This window comes from Pristiophorus japonicus, chromosome 2 (assembly GCF_044704955.1).
Source record: "Pristiophorus japonicus isolate sPriJap1 chromosome 2, sPriJap1.hap1, whole genome shotgun sequence".
In the NCBI taxonomy this organism is placed as follows: domain Eukaryota; kingdom Metazoa; phylum Chordata; class Chondrichthyes; family Pristiophoridae; genus Pristiophorus; species Pristiophorus japonicus.
Genome location: NC_091978.1, coordinates 15270782 through 15285192, shown reverse-complemented (window position 1 = coordinate 15285192; position 14411 = coordinate 15270782). Strand labels below are relative to the sequence as shown.

Sequence of the window (14411 nt, the reverse complement as noted above, 5' to 3'; positions counted from 1 at the left end):
TCCCTCCCCTCCCCCCCACACACCCCTTCTCCCCCTCCCCCCCACACACACACTTCTCCCTTCTCCCCCTCCCCCCCACACACACTCCCTTCTCCCCCTCACCCCCACACACACTCCCTTCTCCCTCCCCCCCCACACACACACTTCTCCCTTCTCCCCCTCCCCCCCACACACACTCCCTTCTCCCCCCCCCCACACACACACTTCTCCCTTCTCCCCCTCCCCCCCACACACACTCCCTTCTCCCTCCCCCCCCACACCCCACACACTCCCTTCTCCCTCCCCCCCCACACCCCATACTCCCTTCTCCCCTACCCCCACACACCCACTTCTCCACCCCCCCCCCCACACACTCCCTTCTCCCTCCCCTCCCCCCCCCCACACACCCCTTCTCCCCCTCCCCCCCACACACACACTTCTCCCTTCTCCCCCTCCCCTCCCCACACACTCCCTTCTCCCTCCCCCCCCCCCCACACCCTATACTCCCTTCTCCCCCTACTCCCACACACCCACTTCTCCACCGCCCCCCCCACACACTCCCTTCTCCCTCCCCCCCCACTCCCCACACACTCCCTTCTCCCTCCCCCCCCACACCCCATACTCCCTTCTCCCCTACCCCCACACACCCACTTCTCCACCCCCCCCACACACTCCCTTCTCCCTCCCCTTCCCCCCCCCCACACCCCTTCTCCCCCTCCCCCCCCACACACACACTTCTCCCTTCTCCCCCTCCCCCCCCACACACACTCCCTTCTCCCTCCCCCCCACACGCTCTTCTCCCTCCCCCCCCACACACGCTCTTCTCCCCCTCCCCCCCACACACCCCCTTCTCCCCCTCCCCCCACACACCCCCTTCTCCCCCCCACCCCCCACACACCCTCTCCCCCCCACATACTCCCTCCCCCCCCCATACACCCCCTTTTCCCCCTCCCCCCCACACGCCCTCTCCCCCCCCCAACACACACGCCCTTCTCCCCTCCCCTCCCCACAAACGCCGTAGTCCCTCCCACCCCGCCCCACTGATGCAGTTGACAACGGGTGAGTATGGAATTGGTTTAAGCTGCGATGCCTGCTGCAGCCGAATTGCCTGCTGACATTTGCCAATTTCATGCACGAGCACTGGTGATGTACTGGGGGGTTGGGTGTGGGGTGCGGTGTAGCAACCGTGGACTATTAGGAACAGGTGTGTAATGTATTTGCTTCATGGGTTCTCTGCTTAAGAATTCATAACAACCCATTGCTATTAAGAACTAGTTGGTTTATTAACAAAGGTTTAACAATCACACTACACATTACCAGTTCATCCACCAGGCTCACAACCACCTGCCCCATCGTGATGGATCCCCATACCCTTTAAGTCCCTTCGTTCCCCAAAAATTTATCAACCTCTGTCTTGAATATACTCAATGGTTGAGCATCCACAGCCCTCTGGGGTAGAGAATTCCGGAGATTCACCCCACTCTGAGTGAAGAAATGTCTCCTCATCTCAGTCCTAAATGACCGACCCCTTATTCTGAGACTGTGACCCCTGGTTCCAGATTTCCCAGCTGTAATGTATTTGTTTCATGGGTTCTTGCTGAAGAATTCATAGCAACACATTGCTATTGAGAACTAGTTGGTTTATTAACAAAGGTTTAACAATCACGCGACACATTACCAGTTCATCCACTAGGCTCACAACTGCATACCTCATCGTGGATGACCTAGATCCAACGGACTGGGGTTTTATTGAGCATACATTACACCAGCCAGGGGAAACATTTTCTCAGCCATAACCCTGTCAAGCCCTTTAAGAATAAGCCCTTAAGATTATGTCCCCTTGTTCTTGATCCCATCAGAGGAAATAGTTTCTCTGTACCTGCCCTATTAAATTCTTCTTCACATTTTAAAGACTTTGATTAGATCACCCTTCAATCTTCTAAGCTCAAGGGAATTCAAAAAAACAAGTTTATCCATAATTTAACCTTTTTTAGCCCCCGGTAACATTCTGGTGAATCTGCCCTGCCACATCCCCTTCCAAGGCCAATATTTATCCTTCCTTGTGTGCGGTGCCCAAAACTGAACTCAGTACTCCAGGAGGAAGCAGCATAGAATCATAGACATTTACAGCACGGAAGGAGGCCATTTCAGCCCATCGTGTCCGTGCCGGCCGACCAAGAGCTACCCAGCCTAATCCCACTTTCCAGCTCTTGGTCCGTAGCCCTGTAGGTTACATAGAAAATTAGAAACATAGAAAATAGGTGCAGGAGCAGGCCATTCAGCCCTTCTAGCCTGCACCGCCATTCAATGAGTTTATGGCTGAACATGAAACTTCAGTACCCCCTTCCTGCTTTCACGCCATACCCCTTGATCCCCCGAGTAGTAAGGACTTCATCTAACTCCCTTTTGAATATATTTAGTGAATTGGCCTCAACAAATTTCTGTGGTAGAGAATTCCACAGGTTCACCACACTCTTGGTGAAGAAGTTACCGTCACTTCAAGTGCACATTCAAGTATTTGTAAATGTGGTGAGGGTTATGCCTCTACCACCCTTTCAGGCAATGAGTTCCAGACCCCCACCACCCTCTAGGTGAAAACAATTCCCCTCAAATCCCCTCTAAAGCTATTAATTTCTTTAAATCTATGTCCTGTGGTTGGTGACTCCACTGCTAAGAACATAAGAACATAAGAACTAGGAGCAGGAGTCGGCCATACGGCCCCTCGAGCCTGCTCCACCATTCAATAAGATCATGGCTGATCTGATCATGGACTCAGCTCCACTTCCCTGCCCACTCCCCATAACCCCTTATCGTTTAATAAACTGTCTATTTCTGTCTTAACTTTATTCAATGTCCCAGCTTCCACAGCTCTCCGAGGCAGCAAATTCCACAGATTTACAACCCTCTGAGAGAAGAAATTCCTCCTCATCTCAGTTTTAAATGGGCGGCCCCTTATTCTAAGATCGTGCCCTCTAGTTCTAGTCTCCCCCATCAGTGGAAACATCCTCTCTGCATACACCTTGTCAAGCCCCCTCATAATCTTAAACATTTCGATAAGATTACCTCTCATTCTTCTGAATTCCAATGAGTAGAGGCCCAACCTACTCAACCTTTCCTCATAAGTCAACCCCCTCATCTCTGGAATCAACCTAGTGAACCTTCTCTGAACTGCCTCCAAAGCAATTATATCCTTTCATAAATATGGAAACCAAAACTGCACGCAATATTCCAGGTGTGGCCTCACCAATACCTTATATAGCTGTAGCAAGACTTCCCTGCTTTTGTACTCCATCCCCTTTCCAATAAAGGCTAATATACCATTGGTCTTCCTGATCACTTGCTGTACCTGCATACTAACCTTTTGTGTTTCATGCACAAGTACCCCCAGGTCCCACTGTCCTGCAGCACTTCGCAATCTTTCTCCATTTAAATAATAACTAGCTCTTTGATTTTCTTTCTGCCTAAGTGCATGACCTCACACTTTCCAACATTATACTAAGGGAAATAGGTCCTTCCTATCCACTCTATCCAGGCCCCTCATCATTTTATACACCTCAATAAGGACTCCCCTCAGCCTCCTCTTTCCAAAGACGACAAACCCAGCCTATCCAATCTTTCCTCATCGCTAAAATTCTCCAGTCGAGGCAACATCCTCGTAAACCTCCTCTGCACCCTCTCTAATGCAATCACATCCTTCCTGTAATGTGGTGACCAGAACTGCCCGCAGTACTCTAAGCTGTGGTCAAAGCATGAGAGAGAGAGGGGGTGGGGTGAGAAGAGAAGGGAGTGTGTGTGTGGGGCTGGTGTGAGGCGGGGCGGGGGGGTGTGGGGGGGGGGGTGTGGGGGAGTGGTGATGGGAGGGGAGGTGCGGGAGAGGATAGGAACTTTGGCTATGCCTCGCTTAGAATCATGTGAGGCGATCTGTAGCTGAGCTGCCCTGAAGCACTGTGAATGCTAACGTGTATTCCCTTCGTATCTGTCTTCTGTTGCAGTCGTGCCGTCCAGCCCTCCTATGACGGCTTCCTCCATCACCCTCTCTTCCAATGGTAACACTACCCCAGGCATTTTCTCATTCTCTCCTGTCAATATGATCTCTGCAGTGAAACAGAAGAGCGCCTTTGCCCCTGTCGTTAGGCCTCAGGCCTCACCGCCCCCTACCTGTACCGGCTCCAATGGGAACAGCCTGCAAGGTGAGCTTAAGCTGCCGCATTCAACGGTATCTCATTTGATTATTTCTTTTATTTTGCACTTCAAGGGTGTTTATTTTGAGGTTGTTGTCGCCAGTTATTTCAGGCAGGTAAAAACACAAAGGGAGGTTGGCGGCAGGGGGTGTGGGAGGTCAGAGGTCAGAACACCAGTTAGTAGGTCGCACATGAACCCTGTGGGGATGTTCCCATTTGGACGGAGGGTGAGCATTGCTCTGGCTGTGTTGTGTCGGCGGAGCACTTGGAGAGTGCCTACAAGAGAGGAGTTATTTTTATTTTTTATTTATTCATTCGTGGGATGTGGGCGTCGGCGGCAAGGCCGGCATTTATTGCCCATCCCTAATTGCCCCTTGAGAAGGTGGTGGTGAGCCGCCTTCTTGAGCCGCTGCAGTCCGTGTGGTGAAGGTGCTCCCACAGTGCTGTTCGGGAGGGAAGTAGGAAGGGTAGGTAGGGAGTTCCAGGATTTTGACCCAACGACGATGAAGGAACCCTGATATATTTCCAAGTGAGGATGGTGTGTGACTTGGAGGGGGAACTTGGAGGCTGCCCCTTGTCCTTATAGGTGGTAAATGCCGTGGGTTTGGGAGGTGCTGTCGAAGAACCATTATCCTTTTTGTAGCAGTTTGGTACAACGGAGTGGTTCGCTGGGCCATTTCAGAGGGAAGTTAAGATGCAACCACGTTGCTGTGGGTTGGGAGTCACATATAGGCAAGCAAGCCCCAGTTGGGCAGAGGAAACGTTTCAAGGACACCCTCAAAGCCTCCTTGATAAAGTGCGACATCCCCACCGACACCTGGGAGTCCCTGGCCCAAGACCGCCCGAAGTGGAGGAAGAGCATCCGGGAGGGCGCTGAGCACCTCGAGTCTCGTCGCCGAGAGCATGCAGAAACCAAGCGCAGGCAGCGGAAGGAGTGTGCGGCAAACCAGACTCCCCACCCACCCTTTCCTTCAACCACTGTCTGTCCCACCTGTGACAGAGACTGTAATTCCTGTATTGGACTGTACAGTCACCTGAGAACTCACTTTTAGAGTGGAAGCAAGTCTTCCTCGATTTCGAGGGACTGCATATGAATGAATGAATAGGCCAGACCGGGTAAGGACGGCAGATTTCCTTCCCTAAAGGACATGAGTGAACCAGATGGGTTTTATGACAACCCGATAGTTTCATGGTCACCATTACTGATACCAGTTTTCTAAATTCCAAATTTATTTCATTAACTGAATTTTTAATTCCCCAGCTGCCGTGGTGGGATTTGAACTTATGTCTCGGGATCATTAGTCCAGTCCAGTAACTTAACCACAATGCAACCTTTCCCACTGCAGGCTTTGTGTGAGGGTGGTGCTGAAACATTCTCACAAAAGATGCGATCTAGGTTGCATCTTTGAAGCTGTAGGATCTATGGTTCCAATTGCAGATCTCGCCAAAATGGTGTGTGTCCTCCCCCCAACTCTCCCACCGAACGTGATTACTTTTGGTCTCGGTTTATTCCCCTCTGCTCCTGAAAGTGCGAACAGTTGCTCGGATTCCAGAGGTGCAAGAAATTCTCCACTACCTCGCCCAAGTCTTCATGAGTCAATCTGAAAGCGAGTGTTGGAATGGTGTTTGGCCATGGTGGGTCATTGTAGACTTAGAATTACATAAGAGTCTACAACACAGAAACAGGCCATCCTGCCCAACTAGTTCATGCCATTGCTTATCGCGGTCATAAGAAATAGGAGCAGGAGTAGGCCATACGGCCCCTCGAGGCTGCTCCGCAATTTAGTACGATCATGGCTGATCTGATCATGGACTCAGGTCCACTTCCCTGCCCGCTCCCCATAACCCCTTATCCCCTTATCGTTTAAGAAACTGTCTATTTATGTCTTAAATTTATTCAGTGTCCCAGCTTCCACAGCTCTCTGAGGCAGCGAATTCCACAGATTTACAACCCTCAGGGAAGAAATTTCTCCTCATCTCTGTTTTAAATGGGCGGCCCCTTACTCTAAGATCGTGCCCTCTAGTTTTAGTCTCCCCCATCAGTGGAAACATCCTCTCTGCATCCACCTTGTCAAGCCCCCTCATAATTTTATACGTTTCAATAAGATCACCTCTCATTCTTCTGAATTCCAATGAGTAGAGGCCCAACCTACTCAACTTTTCCTCATAAGTCAACCCCATCATCCCCGGAATCAACCTAGTGAACCTTCTCTGAACTGTCTCCAAAGCAAGTATATCCTTTCGTAAATATGGAAACCAAAACTACACGCAGTATTCCTGGTGTGGCCTCACCAATACCTTATATAGCTGTAGCAAGACTTCCCTGCTTTTATACTCCATCCTCTTTGCTATAAAGGCCAAGATACCATTGGCCTTCCTGATCACTTGCTGTACCTGCATACTATCCTTTTGTGTTTCATGCACAAGTACCCCCAGGTCCTGCTGTACTGCGGCACTTTGCAATCTTTCTCCATTTAAATAATAATTTGCTTTTTAAAATTTTTTCTGCCAAAGTGGATAACCTCACATTTTCCCACATTGTATTCCATCTCCCAAATGTTTGCCCACTCACTTAGCCTGTCTCCCCCCCACACGCACACACACACACACACACACACACACACACACACACACCTTATGCTCCACAGGATGCTGGCAACACTAGCAAGGCCTCAATTACTGCCCATTCCTTCTTGCCCCGAGGAGGTGGTGGTGGGCCTTCTAGTGGCAGTTACAACTGGGTGGCTTGCTGAGAGATCCTTCAGAGTCGATCGGGTAGTACGGGATTGGAGTCACGTGTAGGCCACATCTGCTGAGCTGTCAGATTCCCTTCCTTATCAGTTAACCTTTCCTTTCGGGTGGTGTGTTCCAGACCTTTCACCATTTATCTTAAACCTGAGTCCTCTGGTTGCCGACCCTCTTGCCCGTGGAAACAGTTTATTTACTCCATCAAAACTCCTCATTATATTGAACGCCTCGATTAAATCTCCTTTCAACCTTCTGTGCTCCAAGGAGAACAATCCCAGTTTCTCCCGTCTCGCCATGTAACTGAAGTTCCTCATCTCTGCTACCATTCCAGTAAATCTCCTTTGTGCCCCCTCCAAGGGCCGTGACATCCTTCCTAAAGTGCGGTGCTCAGAATACTCCAGCTGCGGCCAAACCAGTGTTTTATAAAGGTTCAGCATAACTTCCTTGCTTTTGTACTCTACGCCTCTATGAATGAAGCACAGGACCCTGTCTGCTTTTTTAACAGCTTTCTCAACTTGTGCTGCCACCTTCAAAGACTTGTGTAAGTGAGCCCCCAAGTCTCTCTGTTCCTGCACCCCCTTTAAAATTATATCATTTAGTTTATAGTGCCTCTCCTCATTCATAGAAACATAGAAAATAGGTGCAGGAGTAGGCCATTCGGCCCTTCTAGCCTGCACCGCCATTCAATGAGTTCATGGCTGAACATGCAACTTCAGAACCCAATTCCTGCTTTCTCGCCATACACCTTGATCCCCCTAGTTGTAAGGATTCATCTAAATCCTTTTTGAATATATTTAGTGAATTGGCCTCAACAACTTTCTGTGGTAGAGAATTCCACAGGTTCACCACTCTCTGGGTGAAGAAGTTTCTCCTCATCTCGGTCCTAAATGGCTTACCCCTTATCCTTAGACTGTGACCCCTGGTTCTGGACTTCCCCAACATTGGGAACATTCTTCCTGCATCTAACCTGTCTGAACCCATCAGAATTTTAAACGTTTCTATGAGGTCCCCTCTCATTCTTCTGAACTCCAGTGAATACAAGCCCAGTTGATCCAGTCTTTCTTGATAGGTCAGTCCCGCCATCCCGGGAATCCGTCTGGTGAACCTTCGCTGCACTCCCTCAATAGCAAGAATGTCTTTCCTCAAGTTAGGAAACCAAAACTACACACAATACTCCAGGTGTGGCCTCACCAACGCCCTGTACAACTGTAGCAACACTTCCCTGCCCCTGTACTCAAATCCCCTCGCTATGAAGGCCAACATGCCATTTGCTTTCTTAACCGCCTGCTGTACCTGCATGCCAACCTTCAATGACCGATGTACCATGACACCCAGGTCTCGTTGCACCTCCCCTTTTCCTAATCTGTCACCATTCAGATAATAGTCTGTCTCTCTGTTTTTACCACCAAAGTGGATAACCTCACATTTATCCACATTATACTTCATCTGCCATGCATTTGCCCACTCACCTAACCTATCCAAGTCACTCTGCAGCCTCATTGCATCCTCCTCGCAGCTCACACTGCCACCCAACTTAGTGTCATCCGCAAATTTGGAGATACTACATTTAATCCCCTCGTCTAAATCATTAATGTACAATGTAAACAGCTGGGGCCCCAGCACAGAACCTTGTGGTACCCCACTAGTCACTGCCTGCCATTCTGAAAAGTACCCATTTACTCCTACTCTTTGCTTCCTGTCTGACAATCATTTCTCAATCCATGTCAGCACACTACCCCCAATCCTATGTGCTTTAACTTTGCACATTAATCTCTTGTGTGGGACCTTGTCGAAAGCCTTCTAAAAGCCCAAATATACCACATCAACTGGTTCTCCCTTGTCCACTCTACTGGAAACATCCTCAAAAAATTCCAGAAGATTTGTGAAGCATGATTTCCCTTTCACAAATCCATGCTGACTTGGACCTATCATGTCACCTTTTTCCAAATGCGCTGCTATGACATCCTTAATAATTGATTCCATCATTTTACCCACTACCGATGTGAGACTGACCGGTCTATAATTCCCTGTTTTCTCTCTCCCTTCTTTTTTAAAAAGTGGGGTTACATTGGCTACCCTCCACTCGATAGGAACTGATCCAGAGTCAATGGAATGTTGGAAAATGACTGTCAATGCATCCGCTATTTCCAAGGCCACCTCCTTAAGTACTCTGGGATGCAGTCCATCAGGCCCTGGGGATTTATCGGCCTTCAATCCCATCAATTTCCCCAACACAATTTCCCGACTAATAAGGATTTCCCTCAGTTCCTCCTCCTTACTAGACCCTCTGACCCCTTTTATATTCGTCTGATCAAAGTACATCACTTCACACTTCTGTCTTGAAAGAGCTATTTGAGCTTAAGGCAGCGCTACCCTTCGCTAAGATAGTGGGCTATTGGATCGAACAGCGAAGTGAGTTCAAAGTGGGGATAATAAGGGTTGAAGTGCGAAGTGTTGTAAATAACCCTGGTTTTGGCACAACACTGTAACACCAGAGGCCAATCACCCTTGGCAACATATGACTATAAAAACATAACATAAGAAATAGGAGCAGGAGCAGGCCACCTGGCCCCTCAAGCCTGCTCTGCCATTCAATAAGATCATGGCTGATCTGATCATGGACTCAGCTCCACTTCCCTGCCCGCTCCCCATAACTCTTTACTCCCTTATCATTCAAAAATCTGTCTATCTCCGCCTTAAATATATTCAATGACCCAGCCTCCACAGCTCTGTGGGGCAGAGAATTCCACAGATTTACAACCCTCTGAGAGAAGAAATTCCTCCTCATCTCAGTTCTAAATGGGCGGTCTCTTATTCTGAAACTATGCTCCCTAGTTCGAGAATCCCCCACGAGTAGAAACATCCTTTCTGAATCTACCTTGTCAAGCCCCCTCAGTATAATATGTTTCAGTAAGATCACCTCTCCTTCTTCTCAACTCCAATGTGTGTAGACCCAGCCTACTCAACCTTTCTTCATAAGTCAACCCCCTTCATCTCCGGAATCAACCTATTGAACCTTCTTTGAAAAGCCTCCTTAAAACTGTATGCAGTACTCCAGGTGTGGCCTCACCAATACCCTATACAGTTGTAGCAGGACTTCTCTGCTTTTATACTCTATCCCCCTTACAATAAAGGCCAACATACCATTTGCCTTCCTGATTAATGCTGTACCTGTATTCAATGACCCAGCAATGGGAAGATATTACTGGAGCTCCCTGAGGGTTATTTGGCAGAGTACACCAAACGGTGTGGTACAAGCGAGGCATAAATCAGGGTGGTCCCGAGTTAACTCCCTGAGTGCGGAGTTGACTAATCTCGCACGGGCAGAAGTTGGCTTTATCTCATTGGCCTGCTAAGCCACGTTTAAATAAAGCCACCAGGGTTTCTGCTCCCCATCGCTATTCCACGATCCCCCTCCTCCACTATACTCCCCCCCCCCTCCCCCGTCACCCCATGCACCCCAATTGTGAAGTGCAGGTGTAAGCATAGGGGGTGAGGACAGGATCGGACTCACCACCCCCCCACCCCTCCCTCGCAACGCGCCTCTCCTACAGTCGAATAGCCGGCTAGTATTCGCCCTCTGCGAAAAGTACCTGGGATGGATTCCACCTTTGCACAGTGCCGTGTAACCAGCACCTACAGGAGAGGTGAATGTTGGAGGGAAGGCACAAAATATAGTACAATGGCAGAAAATTAACCCCCCCTTCCACTCCCATCACACACAAATTCCACCAATTTGTTTTTGTTGCAATCTTCAATAAAAGTCAACCAAATTCGGTCGTGTCTATTTGCAACACCATATTTCGGATTGGTCCCCGAGGAGGACAGAACTAGATTTCTGATTGGTCCCCTTGGAGGACAAGTCACACCCAGCAATTTGTCTGGAATGTGTGACTTGATCCTGCTTGCCAGAATAGTCAGAACTTTGAAATGTGTAACTTGATCCATTCAAAAAAAAAAGTGCAAATAATCACCAGCTAATTTCAGTCACCCCATCTCTCATCGCCAACCTTCAGCTGCTTCATCAATGGCCTTCCCTCCATCATAAGGTTAGAAGTGGGAATGTTCGCTGATGACTGCACAGTGTTCAGTTCCAGATAATGAAGCAGTCTATGCCTGCATGCAGCAAGACTTGGACAATATTCAGCCTTGGGCTGATAAGTGGCAAGTAACATTCGCTCAACACAAGTGCGAGGCAATGACCATCTCCAACAAGAGAAAGTCTAACCACTGCCTCTTGACATTCAACGCCATTACTATCACCGAATCCCCCACCATCAACATTCTGGGGGTCACCATTGACCAGAAACTTAACTGGACCAGCCACATAAATACAATGGATACAAGAGCAGGTCAGAGGCTGGGTATTCTGCAGTGAGTGTCTCACCTCCTGACTCCCCAAAGCCTTCCCACCATCTACAAGGCACAAGTCAGGAGTGTGATGGAATACTCTCCACTTGTCTGGATGAGTGCAGCTCCAACAACACTCAAGAAGCTCGACACCATTCAGGACAAAGCAGCCCATTTAATTGGCACCCCATCCACCACATTAAACATTCACTCCCTCCACCACCGGCGCACCGTGGCTGCGGTGTGTACCATCTACAAGGTGCACTGCAGCAACTCACCAAGGATTCTTCAGCAGCACCTCCCAAACCCGCGACCTCTACCACCGAGCAGGACAAGGGCAGCAGGCTCATGGGAACACCACCACCTCCACGTTCCCCTCCAAGTTACACACCATCCTGACTTGGAAGTATATCGGCCGTTCCTTTATCGTTGCTGGGTCAAAATCCAGGAACTCCCTCCCTAACAGCACTGTGGGAGCACCTTCACCACACGGACTGCAGCGGTTCAAGAAGGTGGGTCACCACCACCTTCTCAAGGGGCAATTAGGGATGGGCAATAAATACCGGCCTTGCCAATGATGCCACATATGGGAACAGATGTTTTTAAATGTCCATTTGCCTCTTGTACCTCTCTCTCTCTTTTGCCTGACACCTATCGATGTTTCTCTCAACCTTCTTGTATCCACACCCTCCGCCCCCCCGCCCCCGCCCCACAATGAATTTTCAATGAATGCCCCATCCCTAGTCATGGTCTGTCAACTTATTTGTGCCCACCCACCCTTCGAGTACACCTTGTTGCTCTTTATCGAGCCCACTCTTCATCCGACTCTTAATGCCAGAGATGGAATTCCTTTATTACTTTTATACTCTACTCTGTACATTACCGTTAGTTAATCAATCTTTGTCCTCTTGCATGGTCAGCCTTGAGCTTGTGAGCCCAAAATTAATCCTGGGGGGCCTATACTCTCTGGAGTTTAGAAGAATGAGAGGTAATCTCATTGAAACATATAAGATTGGCGGGGTAGATGCTGAGAGGATGCTTCCCTTGGCTGGAGTGTCTCGAACTAGGGGGCACAGTCTCAGAATAAGGGGTCGGCCATTTAGGACTTGAGATGAGGAGGAATTTCTTCACTCAGAGGGTGGTGAATCTTTGGCATTCTTTCCCTCAAAGGGCTGAGTCGTTGAGTGTATTCAAGGCTAAGATAGATAGATTTTTGGAGTCTAGGGGAATCTAGGGATATGGAGATCGGCGGGAAAATGTTGAGCTCGATGATCATCTATGATCTCATTGAATGATGGAGAAGGTTCGAGGGGCCGAATGGTCTGCTCCTGCACCTATTTCTTATGTGATAGGAACATTTAAAAAGTGATGGAGAGACCACCTCAGCGATTCATTCCTGTGAACAGAGCTTTGTGTTAACGCAAATCAAACAGATTTGAGCAATTTGAACTATTTTACAGGATTGCTGTTTAATGCCACGAGAGTATCTCTGTGAGCTAATGTTAACTGTAACGACTATTGTGGGGGAGGGAGAGAGAGCGGGAGGAGGAGGGGGAACTCAGTCACACATTGGTTCAGTGTTGACCTTTCACCTCAGGCCAAGGTTGCCAACTCGGGCTGGATATAATTCTGAAGTTTCTCATCACATAACCTCCTCCCGCTAACTACCCCGCCCCCAGACCCCCGCCATTGGTCGTCCGACATGTCCGTCATCACAACGCCCTGCCGTTCCCATTGGAAAGCGGACGGACTCTTCATTACCCGATTGGACGATTCATGACTCTCAGTCAAAGAGCCAACTCCAACATTATTAGAACTGGTAAACAAAAGTGTTGAAGGATAATTGTTTGATCAATGCCCCTGTGGTTCCTTTTGCTCATAGCAGCATCCAGTAGATGGACCTTCAATTCCTGGAGGCTCCAGGGCAACCCTGGGGAGTTGACAACACTAAACTCAGGCACTTGGATTCCAGCCCAGGCCCCAGGCTGATGGGATGGCAACCTCCTCTCCCGACTGCCCATAAAATCCCTGTGACTTTGACCAATCAGTGCCCATATAGAATCATACAGCATGGAAGGGGGCCATTCGGCCCATCGGGCCTGCACTGGCTTTTTGAAAGAGTCCCACTCCCTCCTCCCGACCCCCTCCCCCGCCCCCTCAGAGTCTGTTTCTTTCTTTTTCTCTCCTTGTCTCTAATGGCAGTCGGTCATTATCCCGCCATTCACACCCTATCTTGGTTAATGTTTTTCTAATTCCTGGCATTCCCATTTGAATTTAGGCCCACCGTCCCTTTTGTCTCTCTAATCTCTCCTGCCTTCCACCCTATCACAGACCTTCCCTTTTGTTCTTTCTTCCCCCTCCCCCTTTCAGTGCTGGTTAAGAATCTGTTTTTTCCGAACACTCTCCAGTTCTGATGAAGGGTCATCAGCCCGAAACGTTAACTCTGCTTTCCCAATACATTGCCCGTGCCACCACAACGCAAATGCAAATAAAATTAAAAGAACAAACAATCACACTTACCTCAGGAGTCCATTACTGGCCTCTCCACTGTCGGTATCGTTGCCCCGCCTAATTTCCCAGGCGGTCACTGCGGGGCGTGCTGTGGGGCGGACGGGTCGGGCAGGAGTCAAAACACGCGCCCGGTGTCACAACCAGGGGGCGTTGCACACCGGGCACAGCTCTTCCGGGCGGTTCTGCTCCGCGCCGCCGCTAAACCCGACCCGAGGATCGCCGCAGGGCGCTGGAGGTTGACCGCCCGCCCCAGAGCACCTCATCGCCGCCATTGCCGCCGCTCCGGGGCGCAAAGCGGAGAGGAGCCGAAAATCCACTCCATAAGATTCTGAAGGGGTTGCCAGGGTAGATGCCGTTTCCTCTGGCTGGAGGTGCGACCTGGAGGGTATAGTCCCAGGATAAGGGGTCAGCCGTTTAGGACTGAGATGAGGAGAAATTTCTTCACACAGAGGGTGGTGAATCTTTGGAATTCTCTACCCCAGAGGGCTGTGGAGGCTCAGTCATTGAGTATATTCAAGGCTGAGATTGATAGATTTTTGGACATCAAGGGAAGCAAGGCATATGGGGATAGTGTGGGAAGGTAGAGTTGACGCAGAAGATCAGTCATGATATCATTGAATGGTGGAGGAGGCTCGAGGGGCC

The 14411-nt window shown here is 49.5% G+C and overlaps 1 protein-coding gene across 3 annotated transcripts in view; it reads left to right on the top strand.

Annotated features, from left to right (window-relative positions):
• The window catches only part of LOC139229547 (transcription factor COE3-like), a 729200-nt gene that overhangs the window by 710618 nt on the left and 4171 nt on the right, over window positions 1-14411 (top strand). For 2 of the 3 annotated variants that reach the window (XM_070861096.1, XM_070861098.1), the window contains one exon: window positions 3972-4169. In XM_070861096.1, coding sequence (XP_070717197.1) covers window positions 3972-4169 — 198 coding nt within the window. The remainder of the gene's footprint in view (window positions 1-3971; window positions 4170-14411) is intronic. The other variant, XM_070861097.1, reaches the window with a different exon arrangement.